The sequence below is a fragment of the Corylus avellana genome, chromosome ca2, assembly GCF_901000735.1.
Source record: "Corylus avellana chromosome ca2, CavTom2PMs-1.0".
Classification (NCBI taxonomy): Eukaryota; Viridiplantae; Streptophyta; class Magnoliopsida; order Fagales; family Betulaceae; genus Corylus; species Corylus avellana.
Window position 1 is genome coordinate 42,793,221 of NC_081542.1, and position 12,732 is coordinate 42,805,952.

The 12,732-nt window shown below is 34.9% G+C and overlaps 1 protein-coding gene across 1 annotated transcript; it reads right to left on the reverse strand.

Annotated features, from left to right (window-relative positions):
- Nucleotides 1–1,118: 1,118 nt before the first annotated feature.
- On the reverse strand, nucleotides 1,119–12,411 carry LOC132168893 (vesicle-fusing ATPase). The gene is made up of 21 exons (XM_059579978.1): nucleotides 12,087–12,411; nucleotides 11,544–11,639; nucleotides 11,385–11,466; nucleotides 11,247–11,297; nucleotides 9,900–10,070; nucleotides 9,259–9,413; nucleotides 9,064–9,172; nucleotides 7,776–7,875; nucleotides 7,638–7,693; nucleotides 6,937–7,002; nucleotides 6,759–6,841; nucleotides 6,455–6,588; nucleotides 5,685–5,895; nucleotides 5,285–5,416; nucleotides 5,154–5,214; nucleotides 4,979–5,038; nucleotides 4,666–4,724; nucleotides 4,496–4,583; nucleotides 3,001–3,123; nucleotides 1,995–2,060; nucleotides 1,119–1,505 (listed from the first exon to the last, which is right to left on the reverse strand). Exons 1-21 carry the CDS (start codon nucleotides 12,257–12,259, stop codon nucleotides 1,362–1,364), a joined length of 2,220 nt encoding a protein of 739 aa, XP_059435961.1. The 5' UTR covers nucleotides 12,260–12,411; the 3' UTR covers nucleotides 1,119–1,361.
- Nucleotides 12,412–12,732: the final 321 nt, after the last annotated feature.

Genomic DNA, 12,732 nt, shown 5'->3' on the forward strand with positions numbered 1-12,732 from the left:
GGAAGAGCGAGCGACGACGTGGGTTTGGCGAGGACAGTAGATTGAGCAAAGAATGGCCAATCCTAAAGCCTAGAGCCAAAAAAGGGGGACCAAAGGAGGGGGAAGAGGCAGAAAGGAAGGGAAAGGAAAAATCGCCCACAAAACTAGAGGCATCAAGTAAATAGACTAGCTCGCTAAAAGAAAGAGGGCAATGAGATGGGAGGGGAGGGGGGAGGCAAAAGAGGGAGAGGAGAGGAGGGCCGAAGGGTCCTCCGACGCTCTCTGCTAGAGATGAAACCTAGCAAAGAAGGGAAGGGGAAAGACCGTCTTTTTTTTCTTTCAATTCTCCAATGCCTTACCATTTTATCTAATTGGCATAACTTTCACAGCAAAATCCTATCAGATTGAGCACGCATTAGTATAGTTGTAATTTGATGAAGCTTCCTAAATTGGGCACACCCCATGAATTAAAATTGATATCAAAGGTAAATCACACTTTTTCATCCAATTTGGCTTAGGTGTTGTAAAAAAAACTAGAGCATATGATTTCTCTCTCGCTCTCTCTCTTAAAAAATTTGAAATTAAATCTAGACGGTTACTCAATTTGTAATATTTCCCAAAACTTTAAATCATTTGCATAATGCATTTCAGATGGAGAAAGAGTCCTTACATTTATATCATATATGACTGGTAATGCGAATTGGATGTTGTTTGCTTACATTTATATATGATTGGTCATGCACATTAGACGTTTGTTGTTTGAGACCCGCTAATCTTCTAATTTTTGTTCATCTCTTGCCCTACTATTTTTTTGAATACACCATTGAATTTAGATTTTACAAATTCAATGGTAGATTTCAAAAAATATATAGATAGAGTTAAAACAGAAAATGGACAATAAAAGAAAAAATTAGCATTTCTCTTGTGATTTATAGAGTTTTGTTGGAGTTGTTTCGGGGTAATTTGAAACGGCAACATTTATTCAAAAGCAGTAAACCATCTTCAAATAAAAGACACATGTATTAGCCTAGTAAAAAAAACAAAAAAACACATGAGCAAAACAATTTTTAAGAGCCCAAGTGCTCTCTGTCGGATCAGGAAATGGCTCTCAAAGATATTTTTTCCCTTAAGAAGATACATGAGCAAAACAATCAACTATTGCTATTGAATATTTGTATTGATCAGATAAATGAGACAAAAAAGAGAGCTACATAGAAAGTCTCCCAAACAAACAATAGATTCTCTACTCATCGTAAATTTCCGCTGTGTTCTCAATCCTCAGACTTGAAAAAAAATTTTACAACCAATTTTCACAAACACAAAAATGAGAAGGCAATCATAATTAAATGGTTTGTTTTTCTAAGGAACTAATCATGCGGAAACTAGTATCGGACAATATCCTGAAGGCAATCATAAAAGTGAGAGATCTTAATCTTCTCTTTGCCGGAGTATATTGCCTCTGAATCTCCACCACGCTCACCCTGAGCTGCCATCTCAATCAACATATAGAGCTTCTTGATGGGCATCTACAAAGATAAATGAAACAAAAGGAGCGAGAAGTGAGTATGAATAACAATGTCCTTTCCTTACTACTTGTTTCCTCACTAACAAACAAGTTCACATTGTCTGAGGTTCAGAGTTTTTTACAGTTCATTTATAATACATATTAGACATATTGGTGCAAAGGTAAAATTCAAATGTGGTTCACAGATCCAAAGCTAGAGCTTCTAGAAAGGATCAGAAACAAAAACATTCAAACCCCAAAAAAAAAAAAAAAGAAGAGTAAGAACAAAATAGAAAATTTCCCATCTCATGAAGTCATGATACTTCCCCGGAAAACTCTTGAGTAATTGGTTTAAACAATCCGTCTGAGGATCATTTTCATTGATTCTTTTTGGTAAAATAAAGGAAGAGTTAATGAGAGACATTTAAAAAAAATAAAAAAAATAAAAAGAAAAGAAAGAAAAAAGAAATCTTGTGGAATATGCCGAAAAGGGTGAAAAGGTATAAATTACATCATTCAGGGCCTCTGCAGCTACATCGATGTCATCATCATCAAAAACATTCAGCTGTGTAAGCACCTGCGATGAGAAAAGGGCTAGATTAACATACATTCAAACTTTGAAGCTAAACGGTAGTGTAATAAAATTTCCTTTTAGAGTTCATGCATTCTGATTTCAGACAAACTACTACGCAAGGAAAAGTTGAAACAATAATTTACTATAATCAAAAAAAAGTATTGCACATCCACAACCCAAGTGATCAGTCCAAACATCTGATTTTTGTTTTTTTTTTTTTGGATAAGGAGTCCAAACGTCTGCTAGCAGAGAGATATTGTTTGAATTTTCATTGGCAGGACTCCCCTCCTCCCCAGCATTGCAAATCATGAATCAATGATTACCAAACTCCTAGTTTAAAAGCTTCCGAACAGATTTTGCAATATCTGGGTCAAGTAATTATTGGGAGACTTCTTCCACTACTGCAATTAAGGTGATATAAACACTCCCATTTTTCTTTTAATAAAATCACCCCATTATAGTTAAAAGTATTTTCTCCCATTACGAGGCATCACTGCCAAGACCTGCCAATTACCAAAAACATTTTTAAAAATAAACAAATAAATATAAAAAATGGCCAAAATATTCCCAGTTCAAAGGTTAAAGATATTAGAAAATAAAAACTTGATTTCCTGTCCTGCACAAGTCATAATCTACGCAGCATTTCATAAGTTAAATGTTTCAGGCCCTAAGAAGTGCACCATAACCACACCAATCCATCCTCATGTCCAATTTAGCAAGTGCACAAGAACTAGACAAAAATCAGCACTTCACATTGATAAACGTCAGGCTCTTATAGCAATTACATAAACCACTACGAAACCATTCTTTATAATACTCTCCTATTATTTAATTTACTAGCATTGATGGAAAGTTGACGCTATCCAACAACAGAAAGCCAAATAAGAATACCACAGCTACTATATATCTAAGACAAAAACAGAATAGCATGAAAATAATTTACCTTCTTTGCATCATCTGTCTTCAATGTAGGAACATGGTAAGTGACAGAGAAAGCACCACAAATACCAACTGAATCTAAGAAGCCGACTTCACTCGTTGTCCCTATAACCAGAAGTTTTTTTCCCTGACAAAAAAATTCACAAGATGAACTAGTAATGACGACTTCAGCAAGGTCAAAAAACTATCATTCACCAAATCATAAACCACATACTTACTAAAGAAAAAACCATGGCACAAGATATCAGAAGTAGTCACATATAAAGCTGTCTACAAATTCAGCCGGTAAATACTCTTTGCACAGCCGGTGATTGTGACATGAATAATCATGGACAAAACAGCAGAACATCTTTCACCATAGCCTCACATAGTATTATGATTTACTGCATATATTACCGCCAAAAAAATTACTTCTTTCTTTTGTAGGTAAGTACAACTCATATACCCGTAAATGAGATTGAACCCATGCTAGATCTTAGCTCTGCTCTCCAAAATTGCTTAAAGAAATTGCAATCTACTAATCTACAAAGAATTCATAGTTTTCTTCTTCTTCTTTGACTTTTTCACTCTAAAGAGTATTAAAACGTACTTTTGAAAAAAGCTTAAAAATAAAGCTTTTTCAAAAAAGCTAATTTTGGCTTTAAAAGCTCTATTTTCCAACGCAATCTCAAACATGCTCTTAGTTAAGTTGTATATGGTGGAGCTATCATGTGCAATGACAGCAACATAGTGAGGTTTGATGATATCAACTTTACAAACTAATTCTTAATATATAATAGTCCACAACACTTATTAAAGGGGACTGGGAAATTCCACGTTCAATATGTCACTAAAAAGAGAACCTGATCAGTGTTCAAAAAGAAAATATGACAATATTTAATTGTGGATTCCACAACTGCAACCAGTTTTAAACCGTTAAGATCTTAGGGAAGAAGTTATAACTAATTCTACAGGTCTTGAAACTACCAACAAGCATAGTAAATGCTATAGAGGTGGTCATGGAGAGGGAAAGTCTATGTTGCCTAATCCAAATCATACATCAACCATAATACCTTAAACCTGTGGTTAAATCCTTCTTTCAGTTTTGCACAAAATTGATTTGCGCTTTTTTCAAACCAAGTACACATCATGAACATATATGAGAATAAGTCAGTAATCTATCTCATCCTCTACCCCATGTTCATGGGAAAAAACGAGACGCATGATTCAACCTTACCATTGCCCAAAAGAAATTACACCTCCATCCCATGTCTCAATTTCCTTCTAGAAAAATCCCAAAATGAGTTTCCACTTTTCAAAAAGTAAAGCATTTCACCTATATATTACCCTCATAAATTTTTCTTAAAAGAAAAGTCAATACCCTTTAAAAGTTACACCACTATGCGTATTTTTGTTAACAAGCATTGTGCCATTTTAAACTAAGATATTCAAATACTATAGTAGGAAATAAATTCACAAGACCAGTTTCTAGGCAGTAAAGACAATGGACAAAGAGAAACCTTCGCAGGAAGACGCTTGAGCAGGACCATTAGCGTCTGAGAAACTAAATTTGAAAAACGAGGCCCAATAGCAACATACTCCAGTAACCTGCATAAACAATTAAAGTACAACTGATTCCAAGATACTTAGACTTACAAAATTTCATTAGATTCAAATCAGCAGGTTTTACCTTTCAATGTCATCAAGAATGATGATGCTCAAAGGTGACTTGTATGCATCCTCAAATACCTATCAAAGAATACATTATAAATGAGTCTTTGGAATTTCCGGCCCCCATCATGAATAAAACTAAAACCCACAGATCCTCCAAGTTGTCAATATGCTATAAACAATTCACAAGTCTGCAAGTGTACTATAAACTTGGCTTAGAGATACAGCAAACCTCCATTTTACATCAATAACTAGTTCTTCCAAACAAAAGAAAAACGAAATATTTCAAAAAATATCTTAAGAACGGTTCAAAATCTTAGTGTCCTTAAAACCTTGACAATTTGTGCACATTTAGTGCTCTCATGGAGACCAATCATCGCTTCTGCTGAAACCTAACCAAAGGTAAAACACAAAGATTAGATAATATACAGAAGTGACGGTAGAAGAAGCCATGATTCCTGGAAAGTAAGAAGATATAATATCCACAATATAGGTCAGGTAACTTACTATCTTGACATATGGAAAATCACTGTCAATGCCAACAGTAGCTGCTAGCGCGCTCTTTCCACTGTCCAAAACGGTAAGGTTTAAACAGCTGTCATTAACAAAGTCATTTAAACAGAAAAATCATGCAATACCTTCCACTCGGGCCTTCCAGAAGGCAGGTAACAAGCGGGCTTCCTTTACTCACTTTAACTTGCTCCACAAGTAGCATAGCTCTTTCATAAATGTGCTTATTTCGACCACCACATTCCACCATGCCATTTAGTCTAGAAACCATGTTAGTAAATTAGATTTGTCTACCGGCAGAAACAAAGTACCATCTTTTTCCAAATCTTTTGAATGGACAACTACCCAATATATGGTAAATATAAGACAAATGCCGTGCAATTGTAAAGAGGTTAACCCACCTACCTACAGCTTGAATTAAAAATAAATCTTGAAAGGACATAACAATATGATGTGAGTTCAACCACGATGAAAGCTAAAACATTCTCAAATTGCTGAATAATTATCTAGTTTAGCTGGAAGCTATACCTGCATCGTTCAAGGTCATCAGTTGAGGCTCCAAATGCAGGAATTATTTCGTGGAGTGCATTCAAAAAATCATCCATAGTAACTTTAATACTCTCTTCATCAACTGGCTTGGTAAGATCATCCATACTTAGTTGTCTATTCAAAGCATAAGATACTGCACTTTTTACAACACCTTCGAGTTCAGCACCACTATAGTTTTTTGTACGCGCAGCTGCACTCAAAAAAATGAATAAATAAAATCCATCAAGACCTTCATATTTACATTAATACAGCCCAAAGCATTGTCAACTATTAATGGTCAACAGTGCTTGTAAAATAATAAAAAAAAAATTAAAAATTAAAAAAAAAAACTGTGAATAACTCGATGTAAATTTATCAAGGTGATCAATTGAGAACAACTAATTGAAACCTCCCGCACCCCCAAAAACAAAAAGACAAATACAACATCCTCAATTTATAACCATTGGTTGTAACAAAGAAAATTATGAAGGGTGTGGCTTTTTGGGTTGAGGCATACAGGATGGATTAAATAATACAATTAGAAATCACTTGGTGCTTTTAACTATTCTAACATCCATTTTACCACATTGATGTCTAGAATTTTTTATGAGTGTGAATATCCAAACCAGCCAAAAGACTTTCTAAAAACAATTACGTCCACAAACTAACAAAATATGTAATTTAGAAATAAGTCTCCATTTAACAGTCACTTCAGCCAAGCAATAGATGAATAAGTACATCTCAGAAGCATATGTCACCAATGCACATACCAAGCTCTTGAAGGTTCACATCAGGAGCAAGAAAAGAATTCTCTTTCATCTTGTTTGTGTGAATTTGAAGAATTTGTAAGCGACCATTTTCATCAGGAAGGCTTATCTCAATTTGAACCTCCAAGCGTCCTGGTCTATACACAAAGAATAAATAAATAGAAGATATTTAATGAGTTTGTTATAAAATAAAAGTTACTTTGGCAATCTTGGCCACTATGACCTACAATACATCAACGTTGACTAACAGTTGTTATTCATGCTTTTTCATGACATAAAATCCAAGTTGGCAAGAAGAGAGAGAGACCTCAAAAGGGCTTCATCAAGCAAATCCTTTCTATTGGTCATTCCAATAAGCAAAACATTATTCAGAGACTCCACACCATCTATCTGTAAAGTATGTCGTCTCTTAGCATAGATATCGACAGAGAAAAACTTGTATTGATTTTGCAATATTCAAAAAGCAATGAAACCTCTTAACTAACCTTGGTAAGAAGCTGGTTCACAATACTATCGTGAACTCCTGTACCATCTCTAGTCGATCCTCTTGACTGCACATGGAGAACATGCATTATGCTCATTCCACTAGTTATAAAACTTGGATTACATAATCAGAGAACCATAAATCCCATATGTGAGAATTTTTTCTCTGACAAATTAAACTATGCAGATCTCAGGCGGAAATCTATGTTGGCGTTGCCAGTGGGTGCTTGTATTGAGCTTTAAATAAAACTCAAAATAGCATGTCCCTTTAGATGTGAAGAAGTAAACTAGGATCCAACTTGATATAAGCATGATACACACTCACAAATATATTCGAGCCACCATACCAGATTATGTCCAATTTCCCTACACGTCTAAAACTCTCAATACAAGTCTCTGAAGAGGATTCTTTGACTAGGGGTCCCAATTCTTGAAATGGCCATTATTGTTCATTAAGACAACACAAATAAATGTAATTATATATAACAGCCCTAATAGTCCAGGACATTAGAGAATAATATATTTAGTCAAAAGGAAATACCAGACTAAAACGAAATGCCATATATGTGTATATCATATAGGAGGACAAACAATGTGAAAGTAATGATAAATTACGCTAGTCATCAAAAGCAACAAATTGGTGCCACTATCAATCTACTGCAACAAACAGGGAGCGTTAACATAGAGTTGAAGATTTACATACCTTACAAATAGCATCAATTTCGTCAAAAATGATTACATGCAAATCACTTTCGTCCCCTGAAAAGAAAAAGAACATGATATATTAGTGATCATCAAAAGATTGACACAGAAATACACCTAGTTGGTATATCTCCCTTACCCCGAGTTCTTTGATCATTCTCAGCATCGGCAAAAAGATCCCGAACATTCTTTTCAGTTTCACCAACGAATTTGCTCAAAACTTCAGGTCCATTAACAATCTATCACAATTCACCAAAAAGAAGGGAAAATTAAAAACATGCTCCATCAACTGCAAGCATAGATTTTCACCATCTTATCTAATGTGAAGCAAAACACTCATACCTCATTTCTATTATAGACATTATTCAGGCATGTTTTATCAGCTTTGGAACCCAAAGACTGTTCTAGCATCAAAATAAAGAAACAAGGTATGCACTAGCAAGGTTCCGACAATTATAGAATGTTAGCATATGATCAGAAGCAAATTGAGGATAAAAATGGATACATTTAATCCATGACAAAACCAGAAGTGCACAAGGAGAGTATGCACTAGGTTGAACATTGAAACGAAATAAAACAGAGACAAACTGCCTGTCTTCTCATATAGAACATGTATTGATTAGATTTTGTGAGTCAATCATGCGCTTGATAAGCATTTTCTACTCACCAGATCACAAGAAACTTCAGAAAGGGTGTGTTTCATCATAGTCTAATCACTTCTGAGATTAATTTGTATGAGTCTATGGGGACATTGTCCAATTTCAGTCAATTAGAAGTGGATCTATTTGTAAGTCAAACCATATTTCGGAATACTGCAATTGATATTTGTTTCTAGAATTATTGAATTCCAATTCAACTGTGCTACCACCTAACTTAGAGATAGCTAAAATTCTAACTTCATTCTAAACACAGTATGATCCATTAGATGCATGTTTTGGAATTTCAAACACCAGTTGCAAAACAGAATATAATTAGAAAAGATTATTCGAAGTCTTAAATAAGCGTCTTATTGCACAGGTCAATAACATATTCAATAGCGGACCCTTCATGCTACAATCTGACAAAAATAATTACAATGTAATTGTAGAAGAAGTAAATTGCTGCCAATGATAAATGGTGGATGTGCATAAACAACCCTATTTTGTTGCTCACTGCAAAGCAAAAATGGCAAAGCTCAATCACTTCAATAGTTTAGGAGGTCATGTAATTATGTAAACAAGAATACAAACTTCTGACAATAAGAAAGAAGTTTCAGTTTCACTGGGGTCCCCAAAGCTTATCAATCAATTATCTTTAGAGTTACAAATTTTTTTACCAATAAAAAGCATATATAGAACATTCTTTGACTTTAAATCTCCCAATCATTTAAGAAAAGATAACAAAAAAAAAAACCCTTATTTCTAAATAAAATAAACCCATCTCCTAACCTTTGGTTCCCTCCCATTCAGCATTTTTCCAATTTGACGAGCCATAAGTGTTTTGCCAGTACCAGGAGGCCCAAAAAGCAGCATTCCCTTCACATGCTTAATCCCCAATCTGGAAGACCAAGATTTCCATATAAGAGCATGCATTTAGATAAAACTGACTTGAATAAAAACAAAATGAAATTTTGATAATATTACTTATTTGTCACATGGGGAGGGAAAACACGAGAAGCAAAGGCTCTTCGAAATATATCTGCAAACTCCGCACTTAGGCCACCTATACCAAGTTCTTGAAGATTGAACTCCTTTTGCCTGAAGATGTTGCTGCTTGCTGCTTCACGCTGATTGACAACCTGCATCGAAATATCAGTTAATGAATTTAATATTGACATTAAATTGATCAAACTATAAATATGAGACAAGTGTCATTGAAGTGTTCTCTATAAATGATTATCATGTTAAATTGATCAGTTCATGTTCAACAGAGTAGCAAGGAGCAAAAATAATTAAGGGAAGATGCAAGTGCAAGAGATGTTTTGACTCATTTTTCACTGCAGCGCCTCCTTCAGCATGCATTGGAAGTAAAAAAGATATTGATGCACAATCCACCTATCTAGGATAACATGACTTCTGCTTTATATGAACGCATAAATCATAGTAGAATTTTCCATAGCAATCATATAAAATACTGAGAAGTTAGTTCAATCAGTGGCATTATACATGTAGCCAAGTCTTCACGTTGCTATCTTTAATTTTCATATAGCAAACTTATCAGCAGTTCAATTATTAAACATAGCCAGGATAAGACAGATAAGAGAAATAAAAGACAAAAATACAACCTTTATTCCACTCCCATTTGATGTTTCAAAGACAAAGTATGTATCACTTGAAATTATCCCTCTTTCAGGAGCATTAGAGCTTTGTTGCCCCTCAACAGCAGCTTGATTGACAGTGAAAATATAGTTATTTCCATGATACTCAAACGATACTTTTTGCCCTGTTGTCATGACCTGCATACAACAAGACCAATAATCCATAGCCTTAACTGATATCACCCAAAAAGATTTAGGCAACAAAGAACAAGCAGACCCCACAAAAGCACCCAGAACATTAGTATAAGTCTCACGTGTGTCCTATTAGGAAAAAAATGGGGGATGACAGAATAATTGTTGTTTTTTTTCTATCTTTTATTCTTTTTTCCACTCTTTTTTTGGCTTCAAGCATACCATTCTACATGCGATCAAAAGTAAGCAGAACCATTCTGTAATCCAACCCATGTATCCTAACTCTATTGGCAGAATAATCATTATGATACATCTGCAGATAAAAACCTCTATCGCTGAAAAATGTTTCACTCTTTTCCATCTTTATTGTCACGTATACCCACAAAACCAAATCTCCAACTAATTTTCATTCTTTTATATATATATATATATAAAATAAAATAAAATAAAATAAAAAAAGAACATTGGTTCATGGTAATATTTTCAAGGTACAGTAGCGGATTTGGATTGTATAGCTGTTGGAATTTATATAGTACTACATATTTTTTGGCACAAGGATAGCACAGTTTTTTTGTCACAAGGCTAGCAAGTAGTCAGCAGGAGAAATAATCCAACAAGGCTGCTAACCTGAGTAAATCTTTCTCTACTGTTCAGCTTTATCAAGTGCCACAGCTTCAATTTTCTAATGCAACTATTTTAACTCCAACCACATGTATCCATTTCCTTTTCAGAATTCCAATTGTACTTGTAGCTTCTTCAACTTGAACTAAACATTCCCTTGTACTAACAAAGTTGAAGGTCATTCTAGTACATGATCAAACCATCCTTAAGAACTCTCATTCTTGCACAAAGAATGCAATCCTCAACTTCTCACCTGTTAATACCATCTTATTCTATCTGTCTCAAAATTGCTTTCCAATTTCTGCCCATCACAATATCCTCTTTTCAGCTAGTTACATAAGGCATGTTGTTTCTTGACTACCTATTTTTGTATCAAGTTAATACTAAAATTTTTAGCATTTGATAATCACACAACAATGTTACAGAGCAAATTCTGATAGTAGAAGCAAAACCCAGGTTCCTAAAAGTTCTATTTACAACAAATTCTCAATCAATTACAGCTGAGATGCAACGAAGTAACATCACAAACACATGGAATATGCCAAAAACATACAACTCTACCTGGTTGATAAATCTCTTTCGAAGTTGGTTGGCCAGAAGAACAGCATCAACCTACAAAAAAAAAAGGAACAAAAAAGTAGAATAAACTTTTTGAACATAAAACCTTCCAAGGTAAACAACGATTGTCACTCCATATACCTGTTCATTTTTATTCCCCTTTTTCACAAACTCCAACTCAAGTGTAAGCAATGCCAGGTCGAAACTATCAGGCGGAATAAATCTAAAACAATAACCACGATATAATTAGAAACGTGAAAATGTGCATTGAAAGACAAACACAAATTGGTATTGAATAACCTGCTAACGGGTATCGAATCGCCGGAGGAAACTCTAGCATGCCGACGCTGAATCGCATTTAGGGCAATCTGGCCACTGCGTATGCTTTCGTGAGCAGTATATCTCAGTCAAGGCCATCAAAAAAATAAGAACTCTACACGAATCCAATCGACAGTCGCTTTAAATTTCAACAAATCAAATCTCAAACGAATAAAAAAATGAACGAACGCATTCGCATCCTCAATCGACACTACAAATCGCGCTAAGCACCGTATCTATAGCTTTTTTTTGATAAATAGCAACGTATCTATAGCTTCTTTTTTTGATACATAGGACCATATCTTTAGCTAATCCCTACACTTTTATCGAATTAATTTCTGAATTAAATGGCATTTATAATTAAATGAGCAAATAGCATATGCAAAAACTTGATCAATGTCGAAGCACTATATCAATACATAACTAACAAATTTATGAGTCAATTCATGATTTCTTAAACTAATAAAGCAATTTTCAATTACGCGTACGAAATGAGAAAATAGACCAGAATTTCTAAAAGGATATGAAACAGAGAGAACGAAGGAATCTCCGATGGAAGCGAGGAAGAGCTTGGTGCCGGGGACGGCGAAGCCGTGGAGATCGGCGTGCGAGCAGTACGCGAGATTGGTGAGCGCTAGGTCCGGCGCCGGCGTGTTCGTCACGATCATGTTCGCCGAAGCCGGGGACGAAAACCGCATTTTTCGATCGGGTCGGATCGGGTCCGAGATCAGCTCGGGGTTGCTTTGGTACGAAGTAAAAAATGAAGGCTAAGGAATGAATCAGTGCGAGGACTTTGAATATCTCTCTGTGTTCTCTGTGCAAGAACTTTGAAAAAATTACATTTTACCTTCAGTTCAGTTGATAGCATTTTTCAATTCGACCTAAAGTTTCAATTTTTTAAAGGGAATACTCTTGGAGTTTGACAACTTTATTTTTATCTTTTGAAGTTTCTTTTTTATCACAAGAGGTCCCTGTGGTTTTGATAAATGATCAAGTTAATCCATCCGTTAATTGACCTAACAGAATTTTACGTGAACCAATTAGATGTTAACACGTGGCACATACTTAATTTTTTTTAATTAAAAAAAATGTATTTAAAAAAAAATGGAAAAAAAAATTTGAGAATGGCTGAGTGCCCAAGGGGTGGCCGAAACCACCCCCTAGGCTCCAT

Coding starts and splice junctions, on each gene's coding strand:
- LOC132168893 (XM_059579978.1), bottom strand. CDS start 12,259: ATGCGGTTTTCGTCCCCGGCTTCGGCGAACATGATCGTGACGAACACG. Junction 10,071..11,246: donor GAAAGAGATTTATCAACCAG/GTAGAGTTGTAT, acceptor TGTTGTATGCAG/GTCATGACAACAGGGCAAAA. Junction 6,842..6,936: donor TGAACCAGCTTCTTACCAAG/GTTAGTTAAGAG, acceptor CATACTTTACAG/ATAGATGGTGTGGAGTCTCT.